The 23,740-nt window shown below is 39.7% G+C and overlaps 1 protein-coding gene across 1 annotated transcript in view; it reads right to left on the bottom strand.

Annotated features, from left to right (window-relative positions):
* Positions 1–18,887: 18,887 nt before the first annotated feature.
* Positions 18,888–23,740, bottom strand: part of LOC306863744 (protocadherin-1-like) — a gene marked incomplete at both ends in the record, with an annotated part of 81,533 nt that continues 76,680 nt past the window's right edge. Inside the window, one exon of the mRNA XM_079407275.1 lies at positions 18,888–19,261. Within this exon, the coding sequence (XP_079263401.1) occupies positions 18,888–19,261 (374 nt within the window). The remainder of the gene's footprint in view (positions 19,262–23,740) is intronic.

The following is a 23,740-nucleotide window of genomic DNA, read 5'->3' as shown; positions in this document are numbered from 1 at the left end:
TATATATATATATATATATATATATATATATATATATATATATACTGAAAACTACTGAGAACTACCTGCTATGGAAGGAATCTGCTGGAGCACTGAAAATGATGGACTGGCACCCTCAAAGTCCGGACGAGCATATTTGGGGCAACTTAGAAAATAAACTGGATCTAAAAAGAAAATGAACTAAAGAACTATTGTACATTCAAAGAAAAGCCTTTGGCTTGAGTTGCAGAAGGCATGGGATAACATTAGTGTTGAAGTTTTCATGAAATATATTGACACTATGGCAGAGAGATGTGCTGCTGTAATTGCTGCAAAAGGTGGACATTCCAAATATTAAAAGTTAAAAGTGGATAAAAACAGTATGACTTCCTTCATCTGATATTTCTTGTGATCAGTGCAACCATCTGCATGTTTCTTTAACATTATGAAACGAAATCATGTTTTGGAGGCAAAAAAGTCAACATATTCAGATCTGATCTGTCAGGTGTTCTAATAATTCTGGCCACCACTGTGTGTGTGTATATATATATATATATATATATATATTCTAGTGATCTAGAAATTAAAACTAAGTACTATGTTCTCAATAATGTTCTTGTAAACTCATATTAATGATGGTTTCAAATGGTTTGTAAAAACATTTAAAGCATTCTAAGCAATTTAATGGCTGTTTGTAACCATCGAGAAAATGGAAAATACAAGAAATATAGTTGTTGTAATTATTATTACTGATAAATATTAATAAATCGTGAAGCATTTTTGCCATTTTTTTCTAAGAAATAATAGTAAAAGTTAAAAAAATTGTCAGAGATGGTGAAACTACTATATATTATAAATAAAAACAATAGTAAATGTGTATTAATAACAGTAATGGCATGATCTTTATTATATAATATATTGTTATATAATTATATTATTATTTTATTGTTATACAATAATTATGCCCCACAAAAACATCTCAAAATTAATTTTAATTCAAAAATTAAAACGTGATATTACATAATAGATGTGTATTCATTATCACAATCATTAAAAAGTATGATAATATTAATAATAATCTACCTGTTGTGATTTGATTTCAGTTACTACACATGTATTTGTGCACACTCAAGTTTGTGTGTCCGAATGCATTGCTGCATACAGAAGAGTGTGTGTGTGTTGCGGCAGAAGTGGCTTTGACGTGCTCATCCATCAGCACAGCGAGCTGAGGTCTCCGTCAGAGCGGCATGGATACAGTGGGCCGCAGGGAGGGGAGGTGTCACTCTTAAACAGGATATATGGCCTCTTACTGAGACACAAATTACAGAGTAAATACATTATGGTGCTGCAGGACTTCCCCACTGCAACATCTCTTTACTAGCTGAGGCCCGGCGAATGCAAGCAGTCCCGCATTAGACGGCTTCACACCGCATACACAATCACATTAGAACGGCCTGCCAACACCCCATACAGTCACATTACACTGCGTCGGGAACTGTCACGCAATCACCGGCGGCATAAAATGAACTCGGTGGATCTAAATGTTGATCGACCCACCACACAGCGAGCAAATTTAAGCGCCACATTCAGCTCCCACAGCATACCGGATTCAAGATTGTCTCCAACTAGAATATATCCCAATGATGGCGTTTCAAGGATACAGCCTGATCCATCATAAGCCACCCGGCCTGCACACTTTGAGAGAAAATTCAGACTCGAGGCTCATGCGGGTTGCCAGATTGAGGACATGCAACATTAATGTCCATGTAAAATGATGCATTTATCCATGTTTTACTATACCACTGGTCATAGAGATTTTAAAAGGATGCCGAAGCTTTTTAGTTTGGTTGAATCTGCAATATTTGATGCAAAAGCCCACAAGCGCTTCATGGTTTCACCATCTAATAAAGACTGATGTCCCACATGAGGCTCTGGATTCCACAGCTACCTTAAAAGCAAAAAAGGAAATGGTCTCTCTACCATATCATTTGCTGATTGTCAAAACAAAGCATCTTCCTCGACAATCAGTATACAATTCTCCATCTATAAATTATGATTTTTTAACATAGGGAGCAGTTTGACATGAATTATGCCCCGTTTGTTTGAAGCACAGCTATAATTTTCATAACTACACCCACTGATAATAAAGTGCCACGGGTGGCTGTCTGTCACCTTGCCAGCATTCTGTGACAGATGACATCCTGCTTGGTTTATTCCCAGCTCTCTGCTCTCGTCTCATGCCCTCAGCGAATCACAGCAGTACCCCGCAAAAGCACAAACATGCTCGACGTGAAATTAAGCTTTTTTTTGCCGGCGCTGTCAGATAATGCGGCAAGGATGACGGTGACTTGTTTTACGACCTCATTTCTCGTTTTCAAACCTGCAGCTTCACTCGGTATTTTCCTTCCTTCCTTGCGACTTTGCCTATGAGAATAGACAGGGCAGGGTGTGCAGAATGTAGACAAATAGCCTCTCACTTTCGTGCTTATAGCTAGCGGAGAGAAACAAAAATGACCAATGAGAAAGAAGGGAATAGGTCAAACCAAATCTTTAATTTGAGAAGCAAAGGTATTAATTTAAACTAGCACAAACAACCATCATATATTACTTGGAATTACCATCGACAGGCCACTGTTTTATGCGCAGGTTTCTCTGAGGCAAGGACCACAGTCCAGGGTGAGTGGACAATTATATCCACATAGGCTGATCTGTGCAGAGTTTTCCTCCAATTATCTCTGGTGCAAACCACAGGGAGGGGGTGGGATGAACCTAGCCCTTAGCGAATAATCATGTACAAATGAGTGGAGGCAGAGGAGGGGGTAGAAATGAGCGAAGAGTCTACGGCGGCTCAGTGTGAGGCCTGTGAGAACCGTCTGTAAAGGAAGGAAAATAACTCTTCCATCTCAATGGTTTCTCCTAGACAGTTACACATTAAATAGAGAACAAATGGAGACTTTTGCTGACATGCCTCTGATGTGTTTTCAGAGAGAGATAGAGAAAGATAGAGAGAAAATCCCTCAACAACATCAAAAACTGTGAAAATCACAGATTTCCATATGAACTCAAAGATTTCTCTTTAAAAAATTTACCTGGCACAGTTATTGAAATAAAACTGACAACTACATACTTTTCAAAAGTTGTCAAAAGGAAATTATGATTTTTAAACGTTTTAATGAAGTCTCTTATTATGCTCACCAAGGATGCATTTATTTGATCAAAAATACAGTTCAAACTACGGTGGCCGAGAGAGCTCAGCATGCTGCAAATAGAAAAAAAAACACCTGCAAATTAAGAAAACAACTTTGTCAATTTTACAACACAAGCGCTGACAATCCTTCTTAATCTTAATCACGTGACACGTTTCTCAAAAATACTTTGATATATGATTCAGTATATACCTTATTATGAAATAAATATTCATATTTAATGTAAAAATGGCAAAACAGCAGGTTTTCGTGTAGTGTTTTGACACTGTTGGATGTTTTCCTGAGGCAAGTCGTTCGATGCAGAACTTTTTCCTTCAGTGCTGAACGATAGGACGCACTGGTTTCAATGAATTGTAGGATAAATATCCACTTAATCCATCTCTTCATAAAAGAATAGTTCTGCTTTCATGCTATTTCAAATATAAAAGCTTCTCAAAGTAAAATTTAAAATGAAATATTTTGTATTCACATACAGGTGCATCTCAATAAATTAGAATGTCGTGAAAAAGTTCATTTTTTCTTGTAAGTTATTTCTAAAAGTGAAACTTTTATATATTTTAGATTAATTGCATGTAAAGTAAAACATTTCAAAAGTTTTTTTGTTTTAATTTCGATGATTAGAGCTTACAGCTCATGAAAGTCAAAAATCAGTATCTCAAAAACATTAGAATATTTACATTTGAGTTTCAATTAATGACCATCCCTACAGTATAAATTATGGGTATCTCTTGTTCTTTGAAACCATAATAATGGAGAAGACTGCTGACTTGGCAATGGTCCAGAAGACAAACATTGACACCCTCCACAAAGAGGGTAAGTCACAGAGGATCATTACTGAAAGGTGTGGCTGTTTACAGAGTGCTGTATCAAAGCATATTAAATGCAAAGTTGACTGCAAGGAAGTATTTGGGTAGGAAAAGGTGCACAAGCAACAGGAATGACCGCAAGCTTGAGAATACGGTCAAGCAAAGCTGATTCAAACACTTGTGAGAGCTTCACAAGGAGTGGACTGAAGCTGGAGTCAGTGCATCAAGAGTCACCACGCTCAGACGTCTTCAGGAAAAGGGCTACCAAGCCACTTCTGAACCAGAGACAACGTCAGAAGCGTCTTACCAGGGCTGTAGAGAAAAAGAACTGGACTGTTGCTCAGTGGTCCAAAGTCCTCTTTTTGTCACAGATCGGTCAGGCTCACTCACCCAATCACAACGCACTCCGTCACCAGAGCATTAACCACATGCACCTGCAAGCCATCGACTCCCTCATCAGTCAGCATTTATAAGCACACACCTCACTTCACTCGATGTCCGATCTTGTTCAGACATAGTGGACTCTCTACATGATATCCTACCGATACATTGAGATACAGACCTGGTTTACTTGCCTGTTGTGGCTTCTCCAGAGCTACCTTCTGCTCCTAGCTCCAACGTCCTCTCCAGTCTCTATCGCATTGTGGATCATCTCCATACTCATCATCCGAGGTGTGTGCTTACTTCCAGCTCCGTCCCACAATCTCCTGTGAACCAAGAACCATGGTTACAAGTTCATTCAAGTCAAGAAACCTTACATCACTCAGGACACTCACCATTCATCTGCACCCGCACCTGTTGCTGACAATAAACTCACCTGTTTTACCTTTTATTCCTTTGTCCGAGGGTCATTCCGTGACACTTTTCAGATGAAAGTAAATTTTGCATTTCATTTGGAAATCAAGGTCCCAGAGTCTGGAGGAAGAGTGGAGAGGCACAGAATCCATGTTGCTTGAAGTCCAGTGTGAAGTTTCCACAGTCAGTGATGATTTGGGCTGCCATGTCATCTGCTGGTGTTGGTCCACTGTGTTTTCTGAAGCCCACAGTCAACGCAGCCATCTACAAGGAAATTTTAGAGCACTTCATGCTTCATGGAGATGCTGATTTCATGTCCAGCAGGACTTGGCACCTGCCCACACTGCCAAAAGTACCAAAAGCTGGTTCAATGACCATGGTTTTACTGTGCTTGATTGGCCAGCAAACTCGCCTGACCTGAACCCCATAGAGAATCTATGGGGTATTGTCAAGTGGAAGATGAGAGACACCAGACCCAACAATGCAGATGACCTGAAGGCCGCTATCAAAGCAACCTGGGCTTCCATTACACCTGAGCAGTGCCACAAACTGATCACCTCCATGCCACGCCGAATTGAGGCAGTAATTAAAGCAAGGCCAACAATTAACTAAAAATGTTTTTTTATTGGTCTTATAAAGTATTCTAATTTGTTGAGAAATCATCACAATTAAAAGAACCAAAGACTTAAACTACTTCAGTCTGTGTGCATTGAATTTATTTAATACACAAGTTTCACAATTTGAGTTGAATTACTGAAATAAATGAACTTTTCCCTGACATTCTAATTTATTGAGATGCACCTGTATTTCTCACACAACAAACCCCAGGTGTGTATGTTTCAAAGTGGGAAACCTTTCCAAACAATCCAGCGCGTACTGTCCGGTTCATTCAGACGAATCACGAACCGATTTGACCGCTTCGCTAGAGATTCATAAGGGAACCGATTCTATCGAGGGATTCATTCGCGAATTAGGCTGGTTCTGAGCCCAAACGGCTGACAGTCAGACAAGGAGACGTGTGGTTGTTGAAATTTTGTTAAGGATGTTTCTCAGATCGGTTTCTTAGGTCCTCTCACTTTCTGAGGAATTAATAGCTTAAGTTTATTTTTTCTTAATAGTTTGCCAAACGCGACTAAATTGAAAGAAGAAGAATACAGTCTGCTGATGGAAGACATGAGCATTTAAAAGAAGTCGTCTTTGATTATTGTAAGTTAATGTTCATGCATAGATAAAATGTTATACATTTGTAATTTTTAGCGTATCTTTGGAACATCTTGGAACTCTTAGTATTTTTTTCAGAAAAATTGAAAGACCAATGTCTGATAATTCTGTTTGATATACTAATTATGTCCATAATTTACCATACCTGGTTGCAACACAATTTTAGATGTAACTATTTAAAATGCTTCATTAACTGTTTCTTCAGCGTTCAGCTTTTATACTTTCAAATGACATGCCTTGTTGATGTTTCATCTTAAAATCCTTTTAAAAATCGTGTCTTATTGATAAACTGATTTAAAATGTGTATACGCAATTTCCTGATCGTTTAAACATCCCCGACTGCACTGAAGTGCCAAGATGGCACCCTAGAAGACAGGACTGGATTTATGTTTGCTTATAGCTTTTTTAGCAACAGCAGGTTAACCCTTTCATGCATGGTGTTAATTTAACTCCATTTAGGGTTCATTTATCATGGTAATTTTCTCCAAACCACTTGAGGGCAATGTCAGTAGATTGACAGCAATATTTTAACAGTGGCTATATCTTGCATTCCAAATATTCATTGCTTGATGACATAATTAATCCAAGATGGCTGACAGTGATAGCCATGTGCTTAATGTCTCAGGCAGCTGTGAAAAACTTTTATACAAGGAGGTCAATTGAGGGGGAAAAAAGTATGAGTACAGTGAAGTATGATGAATATGTTAGTATTTTATAAACTAAAATTTAGAGTAAAATGTAGTTTTTATTCACCAAAAACCTACTGTAGACATATGTGGACATCATGCAACAGTGGAGTCAGATTGCATAAAGTCTGATTTCTGTAACCTGCTAGTATTTCTATTCTATGTTATGAATTGTCTTATATTGTAATAAAACAGACATTTAGCAAATATATCAACATAAATAACCATTTTAAATGACATATTACAGCATTACATGGAAACTTTACACATACACATGGAGACAAATTTGCATTTTGCCTTCCAAACAGGGACAACATAGATCAAGGAGTCAGTACAGAATAATAGAGAATATCCCAGAGGACAGTGGAAGTGACCGTGACAGCAGTGAATGTTTTCCATGATTTGCCCATATTGCTAATAGGTTTCCGCATATATGTAACTACTGTTATTGTTCCTACAATATGTGTTTTATTGTTATTATATTTGTAAAATTATTGTTTAATAACTAAGCTGATATAAATAGCATAACATTCCATTAAAACCCCCCACAATATTCCATATTGTCAGCTGTGGCTTTATGTCCCATTTTACGCCTTTGTTGCATGATATCCACATATGTGGACAGTTAAATAATTTTTAAATAATACTGAATTTTGTAAAAATGAAAATTGATTTCAAATTTAGCATCATATTAGAGTAATAAAAATAATCATAAAAAAATCTAGATAATGTTTTCCATAATTCATGCATGAAAGGGTTAAATGTTTAGATAAGAATGCTTCATTATATCTATGTAGAACTTATTTTCTTTTTTAAAATTACATTTCATAAAAGAATCATGGACGTATATTAAAATGATGGTAATTGGGTGATTGAAGCTCTGTATATGTAGTATGGAGAGTAATAGACTCCGCTCATAATTCATTTTTAGGTTTGAATTTTATGGGTGAAAATAGATGAAGCAGGTTATCTCACACAAAGCCTTTCATTTATGCAGGCCTATAAAATGATGAATTCATCTCATCCCCAAACCTGAAGCTTAAGTGGGTTTTTTTCCCTCAAGATCTCCTCTTTATAAAGCCGCTGGGAGAGGGTTAGCACTGGACCATTTTCTCTCTGCGCTGTAAGGTAAGAGAGTGTTCGTTCATGATATGAATCTCATTTGAAGCAGCCGGAAACATTGCTTTGCATGAGTGGTCCTATCGCACGACTGACGCAAGGACCGCGACGATTTGTCACCTGCTTCCCGTGCTTCTGCAAAGAGCTCGTGAGTAAACGCTCCGTAACCGCCACAAAACAGCCTAAACCACAACAGGCCATTAAAGTTACCTCACCATGAAGAGACATTACACCACCTTCTGAGTGAAAAAATGTAAGAAAGACTTCTGTCTTACAAACCTTTCAGTAATATGGCCTTATTCAGGGTAGACACCATATATTGTCTCAAGGTACTGTTATATATATCTGATTCTTACAACATGTATTTTTCACACATTGTGCCAATTGAATGATCAATATTTTTATACTTGCTCTGTCAGGCAAGTATAAGTGTTATAAGTGCAACTAAATATTAAGTGTTCTTTACAAATAAAATCTGCAATAATAGCTGGAAATTATTCAGTTATTATAATTACACTCTGGCTAGCAGGTCATCCTTAATGCTAAGCCCTGAGACACCTGAAATAAAATTAGGTATGTTAATTTTTCCACTGTCCCAATTCTGAATGTTTAGAGAACATAAGTGAAAATTGGCTTATCTTACTCAACTCTCTCTACTTAAAATTAGCTTAACAGCCTACTTTTTGTAAGATACCATTAAGTATAGTCTGTAACCTTTTTAACAGCAAGAGCAGTGGCGTGGTGAAGTCATTTGTGGTCACACAAATACAGGGCAAAAATGTCACCGGAATAGAATTACGGTATTCATAATTCTGCATTGCTGAACACAATTCTTGCCCATGGTCACTTATTGATTACAATTAGGGATGCACGATATTATTGGACTAATATCGGAATCGGACGATAATGGCTTTAAATGTAAATATCAGCATTGGCCTGATATGAAAAATGATGCCGATATGGCTTGCTGATAAGAGGAATGGGTTAACTCACATGTGCTCAAGGTGTGCTAGTGATTAGATCACTTCAGCAGTGTGGCTCATTCTTGAAGCAAAGTTTTTGTCTGAATGACGATTAGATTGACTGTTTTGGATGCTGCATTTAATCTGTGAAAGCACCTACAGAATTAAGTGTTTGGTTTGTGATAGAGTAAACAGTAATAGCAGGTGCAGTGGCAGCAGTGACAGCCTCCCCCAGGTCCTAATGCCCGTGGACAATAGGCCAGTGCACAATTCAGCCTTCATCCTGGTTCTTTTTTATAGCAAGTCCAACCCTGATTGACATGAACAGACTGTACATCTATCCCTCACAGTATCATTTTCATTTGCTAAAATGAAATATGATGTCTCTCCTGAATAAGGTCCATTGCTCATGTATTGTCTTGTTCTCTGTCAAAACCTCTGCTTTTTTCTTACAGAATTTTACCAACGCAAACAACAGATCTGGAATTATTGACTTTTTGATGTATCTGCTTTATTCCTTTTAATTTTCTGACTGTGTGAGAAACCTGACCACACTCGTCAGCTCTACTTCAGACACATTTGCAGTGATGAGAAAGAGAGAGAGTAGAGCTCCGCTGGCATCCTCCATCTCACAAGAACAAAAAGGAAATACAAGTTTAGTCAAGTGTGAAGGGAGTACTCATTATAAAAGTGAAACATGTCAGTTTTGGTGTAAGAAATAAATTTAAAATGCATTTGACTTCCTGCTTCTCTCCTACAATAGAGCACTTTTACATTACATGATTAGTGTTGCTTGGAAAAAAGGGCTCATTTTCACACTTTAAAACTCTTTATGAAGTCAACACATCCTCTGGAGAATATTCTCCATTCCATCATGAAATCTTTGAGAGTTCAGCCGAGAGGTTATGAAGTCTCACTTTTCCCCCCATTTTCCTCCCCAGAACAAAAGACTTTCTGCCTCCTGGCAAAAAAAGAACAAATTTATGGAGAGTGGAAGAGAAGAAATGTGACAGCATGTGGTACCCAAAACATATGCTTTAGTTTTTTTTTACTAAGACTATTCAAAGTACCTCAACCGTTTCTTCAAAAACACATCATGCGCTGAATAATGGCTCGCCATTATCTTGAATTCAATGTCTTGATGTTTTGAGGCACAATCTGCACTATCGTAATTGGACAGCCAGGCCTGGTGAGTGTAGTTCTTGTCTGAAAACACATTAAGTCAGGTCTGCAAGTTAGTGAACTGGGAGAGATACTTCTCCTGGTAGACACAGGTCCGGTGCCGAGGACAGTGGAAGAAAATAGCTGAAAAAAGTGACTCTGCACTCTGGGTTCAAGATGGAACCTCCAATTCCACATGGCTTTAGAAGATCCAGTCTGGGAAGCAACAAAGTGGATGGGCCGAAATTGGCTGGATGTCGAGGGAGAGAGGTGTATTGTTAGGGCTACGACGAAGCCTCGCTGCCTGAGGAGGGAGACAATGATCTTCAATTACCAACAACTCTCAGTCCAATTTACTGCGGACATGAGAGAAGGAACGACGAAAGAATTGTCTTCAGAGGAGAGCTTCGGGTTGTAGAGGCTGAAACTTTCCGGAGCTATCTGCAAAGAAAAAGGTGAGAATTTTTTTTTATGTGCGGCTAAGTGGATCGACGTATAGAAAAGTGAATGGGAGCCTTTTAATTAGATGACGGACACAAAGAAAGGGTGGTTTTAATTAGAAGGGAATTGATTCCGAAAGGAAGAAAGTTTTATTCAGAAGGGAGAGGGCTAGGAAAAAATGTGATCTTTAATGAGACTACAAGATCAGAGCTTTAGCGAAAGGTAGGCACTTTCTTTTTTAACATTTTTTATTTTTATTTTCTAGGTAGATGACAAGCGATACTGGAAAGTGCCTGTTATTAATGTCTGTGCCTGTCATTAAAGCCGGAATATATTTTCCTTCTCTGTCACTATAGGCCAAGACGCCCATGCCTACCATGAGTTGTGACATATCGGAGAAAAAATAAATAAATAAACAAAAAAATTCCGCTTCACAAACAAAACATTTCAATGCTACATCGGTGGAGTAGATAAAAAATGTTTTGCATTATTCACCGAAATGCACTCGCTTTTCTCCCTAATCACAAGCATCCAATCTCAGCCATCGGCAAACAGGTGAGACCGTTCCCCAACGCCTAAAATATAACCGCAGACCTAGTCCAACAGCATGGCAATTATACTTTGATACAGAAGGATTGAAAGAGCAGAAATTGAGCGTGTGGGGTTGATCAGAGTCTCCCACAGCTGAGATCAGCTGATGCCACTCAGCCGCCCAGGTGTGTGCTTAATCAGTGCTTCTCCTTTAGATTTCGCATTGGACAGAAGGAGCAGGTCTGCCGGGAGACCGCCTGTCAGTATTCATCTTCTAAATGAGAGACCCTTCCCTGCTCCATCATGTAGCCTGTCTCTTCTTCTCTGGGAACTGCCAGTTCTGCTCTCCCCAGCAGCTACAACATTTCTCAACAAAACGCCATGTTTTCCAACTGTACCCTGACTGTCTTTACAAAGCCATCAAGCAAGTGCAGGAGAGCCGCCTCTGCACCCTTAGAGTCAGAGGAAGCACTATAGCTCACCATGCCTGTAGGGTTCATTCAGGTGAATAACCTCTAGAATAAATGCAAACCTCTAGAATAAATGCAAACAATGTTGCTGCACAAAACGCGTCGAAATAATCCGGCCCTACTCGTGCAAGATAAATATGTAAAAGCAGATCTGATTAGGTTCTCGACTGATCTCCCTCCAAAATAAACTGCTTCTCTCCACCATTAGCGGCAGCATGTTTTGTAGTAACTCCATAAGGCCTTCAATAAAATCGTTTGGAGCAGCTGTACACATGATGTTTAATTGCACCCCCTGTGTTTACAACAAAAGATCTATCTTTCCTTGCTTTCCATTTTCTTGCCTTTACACTCTACCTCTTGAGCATCTGCTTCTATCCACTTTGTCTAGGGTTGCTAAGTGAGTTTCTCATAGGGGAATGTTCTTGTCGAGTTATTGAATCTTCTCTTGATTTTAGAAGTTTTTATTTTCTATAACTTTCCTTTTAAGCTTCTGTTGCAAACTGAAAAAAAAGAAACTTTTTTGCCTGACTGGACCTCTTTTCCCATAGGACTGAAAAAAAAAAAATAGATTGTGGAGCTTCGGAGGATTCGGGGGTGTTTGGGGCGGGGCAGGCGGCTTGAGCTGTTGGTGCGGTATGTGGGGGTTCCTGGCGTTGGGTGAGTTGGCGAGACACGGTGTGCCTCAGAGGGGACTGGATGACGAGACTGAAACTTTTCCTTTAATTCTTCAACTTCATAACTTGAATCATTCAAATAAAAAAAATGGGATTAATCAGCTCGATCAGGGAAAAATCAACACACGGGAAGATCGCAGCGGATCGTCTCGTCGTCCAGCCCCAGCTGAAAGCAAGCACCAAGAGCGGCATTGTGCCATCTCAGCTGGTTAACAAGTTTAAGGAAATCCTTCACATACCGTTCCAACCTCCGACCAGCCTGCCGCAAACCCCACAGCTTGTCCTCAGCCGTCATCTTATATTTGGGTCGGGTCTTCTGTCACGATGTGTCTGTGCAGGTAACACACAGGAGGCACAAAATAGCTCAAACAGTCTTTAATGACAAAACACAGGTGATAATCTAACATAGGCGATGAACGAACACAATGAGATAGAAACGAGTAGACCCGATAAAAGAAGACAGAACAAACAGGAACTTAAATGCAAGGGATAATTACAAACACAGGTGCAAGGAATCATAATTAAACTAAACGAGGAATAATCAATTAACTTAACAAGAAAAAGAACATGACCAAATAACTACACAGGAACAGAAACAGGAGCAAAACAAGGCAAAACGGGCCCAAACCCTGACACAAACAGTTGACGGTTCCCATTTACTTCCATAGTATTTCTTTCTCTACTATGGAAGTCAGTGGGGATCAACAACTGTTTGGTTCTTCAAAATATCTTCTTTTGTGTTCAACATAAGAAAGAAACGTATACAGGTTTGGAACTACACGCGGGTGAGTAAATGATAACAAATTTTTCATTTTTGGGTGAACTATTCCTACAGAATATAAATATTCACATATAAAAATATACAGCAGGTGACTCAGACACTGCTGAATGCATGTACGCCAGTGGTTTGAAAAGCTATTTTAATTCCATTTGGGCAGAGGCTTGCAGTAAATTAGATTAATGTTAAAGTGTCATGTTTCTAGGATTAGAAGATGAATTCAAACGAGTCTCTAGGTATGTGATGCTGCTCAGCAGGTGGGTAGGGAAGTGTTGAGCTAACTCTCTCTTTAAGGCACCGTTGATTTGGAGCTCTCTGTCATGTCTTTGCCATTTCAATAATCACGTTTTAACAACCCAACAAACACACACAGCATGGGTCAATAAAATATGACTTTTAATAGTACTTCCTGTTAGACTGCTCCACAGATGTGACTCTTACAGTACACTGTAACTCTCTCTTACTGCCAGTCATGAGCTATCTGCCATTTTTATCAAGCAGAATGCCACAGACGAGGCAGTGAATGAATGTGAAAGGGACAAGTAGTTATTCAAAAAGTGATTTTCCACTTGAACATACAGGAGAAGCCTCCCGAGGCCTAAGCGACTGTGGAAAGGGGGGCGTTTATGCCCAACGAATGGGTGAGGAGCCACTACCGTGAGGTGTGGCATATGGCCGCTGTGTTTGTCAGGGCTGATGGATGGCTCTAGGCTGTTTCGGGATCATAGACGATTGGAAGATTGAGTTCAGGTGGGACGTAATCGGGTGTTAAATGAGACAAAGAGACGTTTTATTGACACTATTGGGCAGTGGAGGAGTGTATACAGTACCTAGCTTGCATGAACAAAAATCGACATGATTGCACATACAATATGACGCAAAATTAGTTTTTCATGTACGATGTTGCATTTGCCTGTGGTTCCAAAACCATCTCCGCTGTGCTTATTGACTTTGCACATAAACCTTTTTAATGATGATGCTGTTTAAATTGTGCCATCGATTTTAATGCACCAATTACGTCTATAGTGTATGAGAGTCGATATGTAGGACAGCGGTACAAATAGCTGAATATGAGAGGGCTTTAGTCCAGCAATTTTCTATGAGTCTTAAGTGCCCACGATCTGTGAAACACCTCACTTTCCTGAAAAATATGCAATCAATACTGTGGAGAAAACCTTTTTAGGGCTTGCAGCTACATGCATTTTGTGCTGAATGAAAGAATAATCAGGTTTTTAACGCCTTGTGACTACAGGAAAAGCATGCCGCCTTTAGCATCATTACAGATGCTGCCGGAAAAGGTTGGAATTCGTGCACGCATCGATCTCTGCGTCTGCTTGTTTAGGTGCGGTTTTAACTATCCTTCTTTTAGAGGCACAAATGTGTCGTGTAATAGGAGGGGACGGCGGGAGGCAGCGGTTTTGAGATGCACCATTATTTGACAGTGTTTAATTGGAGAGTACATTTGAGAGGCAGCCGTCCCCGCCGCTGGCTTTGCTTCTAATTGCCAGCAGCACCGCGCTTAACGAAGCGAGCGAGAAGGAGCGTGGGTGAGGGAGGAACAGAAAGAGAGAGGGGCCAGGTTTCTATGGCAACAGCACATCAACAGTAGGCAGTAGCCAAGGGGGTAGTTTCATCTTGAAGAAAAGACCCTCTCTGCTGAGGCTCCCTCCGCAACAAGAAACAAATGCCCTAGCCGAACGTAAACAAAACACCAGCAAAATGGCTCTTTTTAAAGCTCAGCCTGCAGAGTGCGAGGCGAAGTGAAAACCTATCCATTAGAAGGAGATTAATGAAAAAAACTCAGTGGGTCCTCCCATCGCAGCCTCCATTAAATAAGCTGCTACGAGCATCCCTGTCTGCGAAATGTGCTTCTACGTTGTCCAGAAACCGCTATCATCCTGATCTCAATTATTATTCATGCAGCTTCACTCGTTTCATCCGCCGTCCTCGGGAACACGTACACTGTAGGTGATGTCAACAAGAAACTGAAGAACACCAGCAGAAAGGGAGGCTATCTGATTCATTAATCCTGACTGTTGAGTATCAGGTATTAAGGCTAATCCTTTGCCTTTTTGGGGAGTTGTAGTTCTCCTGACGACCATTAGAGGGCAGTTTGGCCTTCTAAACTTTCTATTCATGCATTTGACAGCGTAATGTGCATTTCTCACATTCGTTTGTTTACTCACATACTTGCTCCAAGTATTTACCTCACTTTCCATCTTGTACGTTTGATATTCTTTTTAACTTGTTTATGGCTCTCGCTTTTCACAGCATTTGTTCGCTGGCTCACATCCATTTATTTTTAATCTGTGAAAGCTATCATTTCAGAGGTACGCAAATTACGTTGTGGCATATCTATAAAGACAGCGCACCAAATGAAAGCTGGATTGATTTATTGTCTTTCATCTCAGCGTTATCATCTTTATGGCTTCGTCTTTATTGTGCTGTCGATTACTGGGAGGTCTTGGGTATAACGGTTTAACTCCTTGTAGAGAAGAGAATTAGGTTTCTGAGTCTGAGAAACTTTGGGGTCTTGTGTTTTTTTGATCATTAATATTGATGGAGAGCTTTTGTGAAGTGAGAGCTTCACATTACTAGATCTCACATTTGCTATTCTGTTCTATTACGTTCCTGTCAGTCTGGCGAAACCATAACCTTTTCCTCTTTCTCTGTTTACACTGGTAAAGAGACCCAGAATGGGAGAGAGAGAAAAAAATTGAGTCTTATATCTTTGTCAGATCAATTTGCTTTATTAATGAAAATGCTGTATGGAGAGATCACAGTCCCTAGATTCATACTTAAACAATGACTCACCAAGCAAATGCATTTCTTAGTTTTTTTTTCTTCACTAATTTTATTACAAACTTTGCAAGGACTTATTACAAGGGGTTTGTTTTCAACATGCGGAAACGGAACAAAACAAAACACATGAGAATCAAACAAACAAGTCGGATCAGACAATCCACTGTTCACGATAAACATAAAATCTGATAAAGCCCTCTGTGACAGGAGCCAGTGAATGAATACGGTGCAGGCATACGACGGCCACATTCACACTGACTCGGCAAAAAAGATCAATCCATCCAAGGCAAGATGTGCACATCTCAATAAACACTTTACGATTTTTATATGCCATCGGCTTTTGTTGTAAGATTTAAAAAGCTTCACTTGCATGTACATAAAACTGTACAAAAACAGATCATCACAAGCATTTTTAGTCCTATATAAATATAACCAACAATTAAGGATAACAAGTTTGAACTCTCCTGCAAAAGACATACTTTCAAGGCAGCTGTCTTCAGTTTGGGGGTGAACGGTGAAGATGAGTTTTGTGCAGTGAACGTCGCTTTTGTTCTCAAGAAAAGGTTTCTGAACCGGCACCAACATTTCAGCAAGAACAGTAAACGGTTTCTACCAATTATCTTTGGAATTCATGCTCAACTCGTCGCCTGCTTGACACCACACACGGGGAATGTGGAGAGCTATGTACAGAACACTTTTTAAGAGATGTTTACCACAAACACCAGTTTTTGTTAGTCTATGAAGAAAAGTCTTGCTCTAAGGACGAAGAAAAGACTCCCTCGTTCGTGACGGTCGTCTCATCACATCCAGACATCTAACAGCGAAAGAGCACACATCTAAACACCAGTTTAAAAAACAACCACGAGAAGTGGACACTCCTCCATCCGTCCTTTGGCATTTTGGGCCGAAGGACTCTAGGAGTCTAGCCTTAGAATTACAAGGAATAAAACAGCCGAGATGAAGCCAGAGGAGTCAAAACCTGCATTTCAGACTATCTGACTCAGGCTGGCATCAGAGTGGAGGAAGGTCAGAACCTGCTTCACTCAGAGTTTGAATAGATGAAAGCCTTTAAGTGGTGGTAGAGTTTTGTGGTCATCTCTATCTTTTAGCCGTGTTAAGTCCAGGTCAGCGATCTCACACGTTCGCCTGGGAAGAGCGCGGCTGCAGCACGAAGGAGGAAAAGCGAGCTGGGCTAATTATGCTGGATCATGACTCTCGCTGGATTTTTTTTCTATCAGAGTCACTAAATGGCTTTGAAAACAGCATAATGTGCTTTCTTTCCTTAGGGCGGGATAATCATTCGCCTTATTTAATCATGGCTACGTCCAGTAATTTCCATACGTTTCAGCCTTAATTATTCGGCGAGAGGTGCTGAAGGCAGTCGCGATGAGGTAAGTGCAGTGAAAAATGCGACTCGCTAAACAATTGAAGCGTTTGGACCGGGATCTTTCTGTGATCTGTGCTTCCTTTGGGGGCTAGAGTGTTCGCATATGCCAGCTGCACCACACTCATTACTCACCCTAATTAAGGAAATGCTCATCGTCAACCCCCCTGCAGACAAAGCACGCTCGCCCAAGCGCAGGGATCTGGGCAGGTACTGTGCTGCAGTATGTGTGGAAAAAGTAGAGATATCGAGGCGATGCACCGTGATGCAATAGTAATGACAATGTCCATCAAATATATGGTTCTTGAGCACACTAGATAGTTATTGTCAAAATGGTCTCCCAGAGATTCTCTGAAACTTGAAGGGAGACAGCTTTAGAGCAGGTTAGATAGTCAGCACAGTGTCAAAGAAAATGAACTAACCTGAAGAAATACCCAACTGATGGACGACAGAACATTTGTGTAAAAAAAAAGTGTCTGAAAATAGGCAAATGGTGAATGGTGATGTGATAATTTGTAAGATTTATAATTTTTTGATTGTGGAAAAAAACATGCACAACTGACATGCAAAAGACAAGACAGGATTATCAGTCTAATTTGTCCATTGTGATTGTTATATACAACTGTTTTAAGGCATTAATACATTTGTTCTTCAAACAAAGTCTAAATAGGACACAAAGATTTCATTTCAAACTGTAAAAACTATGTAAACAAAGAAAACAGGACCGTGATTATGAGTGTGGTGAAAAAGGACCCATTTGATAGAGACTAGGTGTGTTTGTGGACTTAACACACTGTCAAGTTAACAAAACTCTACTGATAATTTGAGGGGAGGCAGGTGGTCGCCTCCTCACTAAGGCTGTGCTGTGTGAGTGCCAGGCAGCGTTTGCACTACATCGTGGGAGTTCAGGAGAGATTCACAGTGCCAAAAACACAAGTTCTGCCGAATGACACAAAAGTATGCACGCACATTCTCATCTGTTGAATAGCGTGTTAATGTGTCAGAAGCCACATGTGTTACTTTTCGTGACAGTAGGTCCCCTGATGCATGAACGCACACACTGGCATATGTTAAGGTCTGTTATAGTGAGTTAAACGCTGTTAAACACACTGCCTGCCCTCACTGAACACACAACTATACACCGTGCTGCAGCGTGCACATGGACATACAGCACAGCAGGTGAGGATGTGGGTCCTAGACGGTCACAACAAGGGTCATGGAGCACTATCAGGACGTTTTTCCCTCCACCCCAGCTCATCTATTCATGTTCCCGTAAGGCCATTGCAAACTTTCAAACCCTCGAAAGCAGTGGTACCGACACACACTTCAGGTGTATTCAGGCTGATTTAGATGTAACATTTGTCTCTATTTTTCAACTTGAGCCTGATAGTAATATTCATATATACACCATACAAATGTATTTACAGCGTTTTACATGTATAAAGACTGCTCTCCTCTGAGGACAGGATCAAGTTAAGAGTGTTAGACACTCTGGATGTGGCTCAAGACCCTTTTACAGCAGTATCTCCTGCCCACTTCAGCACTTGGTAGTCTAGTAGAAGAAACCATGAACATTCTGTTCGCTAGCGAACCTAAAAGTCGGTTAGTCACGTAAAAGTATGCATCGGTTGTTTTTGATGGTATGCAAAAACAGTACAAATAGTTGAAAGGAACAGTAAAACATGTTGAAAGTAATAATAAATAGATGTATGAATAAATAAATAAATAAAATCAATCTACTCGGACATTATGATAATAGCGTGTTTTTCCACTATCCAATTGATATCCTGTCGCAAAATTCGATGTTCTCTTTTTGCAACTGTGTCTGTAATTTCTGATGTGCGTCAATCAAAGATGTTGGGTGTGGTTATCTCACAGGTATATCTCTCTTTTCGAGGCGTGATTGGAGGGGGGGCTGGTAGGCGGGAACTCTGATGTAACGCTCAGAGGCACCTCCTCCAGTGGGGCGTGGTCACTGGGGGTGTGGTCACTACTGGAGTAGGCACTACGGGAAGGTGGGAGGCGTGGCCTGTTCTCCTCTCCTCCCAGCCTCACGCTCCCATTGGCCAGGCGTCCCAGGCTCCCCCTCTCCTGATAAGGCACAAACGTGGACAGTTTAGGGGGGTTGCGGGTCTTGCGGACGGGCGAGGGTTGACCGGGCATCCAACAGGCATCTGAGTGACCCAGCTCGCTGCACTCCTGACTGCAGTTTCCCGTCATGGCAACATCAGGCAGTGAGCGAATATCTGTGAGAGGAAGGCACACAAAAAAGCAGTCTTTAATGATGAGAAAATGACATTAAAGAACAGCAAATCAAAACTTGTTTTGATACGCTCGAGTTCATTTCTACCGGGTGAGTCACAGAGACACTGCAGTTCACCTAGCGTCAAATACAAGCAACTAACAGGGAATACACAAAGAGCTGTCAGTGGTTGCTATACACTGTGGTGTGGTTGCTATGTGAGAGGTAGTTGTTGCTATGCACAGTGCAGTTGTTATGCACTGCATACTGGGATTTCTTCAGTGGCTACTTTGGGTCAGATTCGTCTGGTTTGATTCCTTCAAGTCATTTGAATTGAAACACTTTCTTCACAGTGTAGATATGTTACTGACGGTTGCTAGGTGCATTCGAATGAATGTTTGGTAACAAAAGGACAAAAGTGCCATTCACTTTTCACTGCATTTGTCCCTTGGGCTGCAATCCCTCGATGTACATGTCTTGAATTTTTATGTACATATACATATACTGGCACACTTGCATTCAGTATCCTACATTCAACACTGAATGAGACCCACTAAGGCCCCTGAAGGAAAATTCAGCGCTAAGGCTTATTGATTGGCAGGTCTGAAATTAGTGAGCCTCTGATTGCTATCCATTTTCCATTCCACTGTTCCCTAATTAATTAAATAGGGCCGAGACCCAGTGACCTCATTCCGAAAGAGCCACACAGAGAGCTACATAACACACACTCCCTGTAATCCGCCAAACACATGCACTCTTTCTCAGGATCTGCTCCACTCTGTGGACCACGTTCATCACCCTTGTGCATTCACACCAGAGGTTTTCAACCTCTCGATGACAAACCTATGTGGGGTTACTGGAAATGCAGATGGGGTCATGCTCTTTTTATTCATCATACTTTTTTTATCAGAATCTATAGTTATAGGTAGACATAGCCTTGAAAAAAATCAGTAAAATAACAAAATGATTTAATTCATCGATAAGAATTTCAAGTAGTTTTGGGAATTGAGGATCAAATGAAGGCATGTGCATGCACTGTTATTTATGACGTAATGCAATGCTGTTGCGATCAGTTCGCCAAGAGTGTGCACATCAATAATAACAGACTCTCGCACAGCTAATGTATGACTGCTTTTAAGTCACTATAATCGTCTTGACCTTGATTACAAATATCATCCATCAAAACATTACTAGTGTGACACTGGTTTTCTTTATCCAGCCGAGAGAATAGTTTTTGTATCCTATGCTCATTGGTGTTTTGAGCTGCTGTTCAGTTCATATTTCACAGTGAGAAAGAATACACAGAATACAAAAGAGGTTGTGGTTTGAAGCCATATAAATGCTTAAATGAATACTTTACTGAAATCTGGACGCAGGAATATTCTTTCCACCATCTCATATCGAGGGTTGAGAACCAGAAAGGCGCAAGTGACATTTCACCAACTTTACAGGAGAGCCAAAACAAAATTTTACCATAGTTTGATCTGACTTTGTGTACTGATTTCAATTGTTTATAATAACAAATTATACTCATGGATGACAATACTTTTGCCAGTAGAAAGAGCTCATTAAGAGTTTTCATTTGATTATATATATATATATATATATCTCCATTTCACCAAAAATGTCACTTACGCCCCTCTGGTTCTCATTATCAGCCAGGTTTTCACAGCATTTGCTCTGTTTTCAACTGACTGCTTAAATGCATTTGCTTATGCATTTTTGGACTTTTTAGTTTTTTGTTATATATATATATATATATATATATATATATATATATATATATATATATATATATATATATATTATTGCAATGTGTTGATTGAAAGAGTTAATCATGAATTAATAAAAAAAAATTCTGACCACTCTGCAAGCCTCCTTTGACATGCTCTGGTGCCCCCTGTGGAGACTTTGAAACCCCTGTTTTATGATGGTTTCATTATAAACATGATGATTATTTTAACCATGTCATGTCAACAAATAAAAAAAGACAGCCAGCTATTTACTATCATGCTAATTATTGTGTATTTAGACCCAACAGCAAATGTGCTTTTTATGCCAAATATCATACTTTTACACATTTTTCAAAAACAACAAAGTTATATGATGCCGGGACACGGCATCACAATACTGTAAGGGGCTTAACATTTCCGTCTCACGCTTGAGGTATTCGGCCAATGACAACGCACTGGATAGCTGGCCAATCAGAGCACGCCTCGCTTCTCAGAACTATGAGCTTTGTAAAAATCAGCGCGTTTCAGAAAAGCGGGGCATAGAGGAGCAACAATAATGTACAGTATGTGGAAAATAATGTGTTTTTTGAACCTTAAACCGCATAAACACATTGCATTACACCAAATACACAAAATAATGTTCTTTTTAGAAACGTCATATGATTATTTATGATTCCCATCTCTAGTCGCAAGTATTTTTGATCCTAAGGAATGGGTTGCGGACCACAGAACGTTAAGTACCTCTGATCTGCACACTCTGCCTGCCATGTTACCTTTCTCTCCACTTTCGATTCTCGCCACAGTTCCAAACTACTTAATCTTCCAGAGACAGAGAAAATGAAGAGAAAAGTAGTGGAGAACCTTAAATGTGCAAGAGATCTACAGATGGCAGCCCTGAGGCAAACGCTGGGGCCCAGGGGATGTACCTCTACTGGCCTTGAACATCCAAGCAGCTTTAATGCACTCATTAAAAAGAGCTCTGTGAGGCTCCACCGGCACAACATAACTGACAGTTCTTTCAACACGAAAACACCACACTGACCCCACCACCGCACAAAGGTACGTATGCTTAAAAAAAATCCCAATGAGCAGGAGCCGACATGGTCAATACATCAAAGAGGTCTGGAATAGTGTAAAAGGGGGCGTTTACTGGAGGAGGAAAGAGGCTTTATATCTCACCAAGTGGAATAGATCAGCTCGCCCCTCTGGAACAAACACATTAGAGTCCTACAGTCCTGTTTATGTGTGTGTGTGTGTGTGTGTGAGAGAGAGAGCGAGGGCTAGAATGTGTGGGAGAAAAAAGTGTGTGGTGAACTCAGAATATAATTGAGTGTGTGCGTTAGAGGCACAACCTATGTGTGCGTGTGTGAGGGATGGGGTGTGCGTAGGAAAAGGAGCATGTGTGTTAGATGCTGCTACTGTCTATGTGTTTGTGAAGTAATAGTGTGTGCACACGTGTCTGCAAGAAAGATGTGTGCTACAAATGGTGTTTGAACAGTGAGGTGTTGGGAGTGTAGAAAAGTGTGTGTTTGTGATATTCTTCTGGCTCTATGTAGGCAGGTGTGAAAACAGTTTCTTACATTTATTATCCATTACTGGATCTCATTTCTTCCAATATATTTTATTTAAACTGTAGAATAATAGCAAATTAAATGCATATCTATTTACAAGGATTTTGAAGTTGGTTTAGGTGAACTGAAGGAAAGCATGTGCATTTGAGAAGCTGTGGGAAGAAGCAGTGAAAGTGTAGGTCTTATTTCTTGGTTTCATTTTGAAAGGGTGTTTGTTGTGAATATTTAGATGGGGTATTTTCTCTTAGCTCACAGGAAGCATTTAAAATGGCATGGCCGCCTGTAGTGGGTAATCTACTCACCCTCCAATAAAAGTTGATCTAGTTCACATATTTACACATGTTGGAGGGGACTTACCTGTTTAAAAAGCTCTTATCCAGCATTATCTTATTAGGTTTACATTGAAATTTTATGAATTAAATGCTTACAATTTTTTTGTAATCGGTCTCTAAATGTTTGTATCTCAGGGGATACTTTGCTCTTTTAGGGGTATAAATCAAGATATAGAAACACATACATAGACTCTGTGATTTTGTGGCTTGTGTTTTCGAAAATCAGATCTTTTTGTAATCTTGACAAAACACATATCGTTGGAAATATCTGACAGTCAAGGTTCCATATTTGGTAACTGTTTTGTAATAGAAGAGATATTGTGTCAGAAAATGATTGGTGTCAGAAAACTCCATCAAAAAAATCCGTTTGTAACCCAGTGGATATTTTTGGTATAGTGCCCAAACAAAATCTCACAGGAACCACTATTGTTGTGATATCAACTTCAAATTTGGAACACAACTTGGTTAGACATATGGCTTTGAATTCATATAAATTTTAGAGTTCGACATATTTGATAAAATACTTATTTTATATAAAATAAAATAAAAATAGTATACTACATTATCTTTATTGTAAACTTAAACTTCTATAACTTTTTTATACTTTAGTTTTTTTTAAATGCTTTCACTTCAGCAATAATATGCTATGTGTCTTCATTAAAAAGAGACCAACCTTAGGTCTGTATTCCAAAGTGTTCAGGAATTACAGCCATGCTGTAACAAGCATTGATAAACAAGTGTTCTGTTTTCAGTGAATTTATACCTCCAAAGGGGTGACGTATTCTGGGGGATATAAACATAAAAAAAAAAAAATAAGAGTCAAGTTTTCAAAAAAATCATGAAATTG

Source organism: Barbus barbus, assembly GCF_936440315.1.
Source record: "Barbus barbus genome assembly, chromosome: 45".
NCBI lineage: Eukaryota > Metazoa > Chordata > Actinopteri > Cypriniformes > Cyprinidae > Barbus > Barbus barbus.
This window is presented reverse-complemented; position numbering and strand designations above follow the sequence as displayed.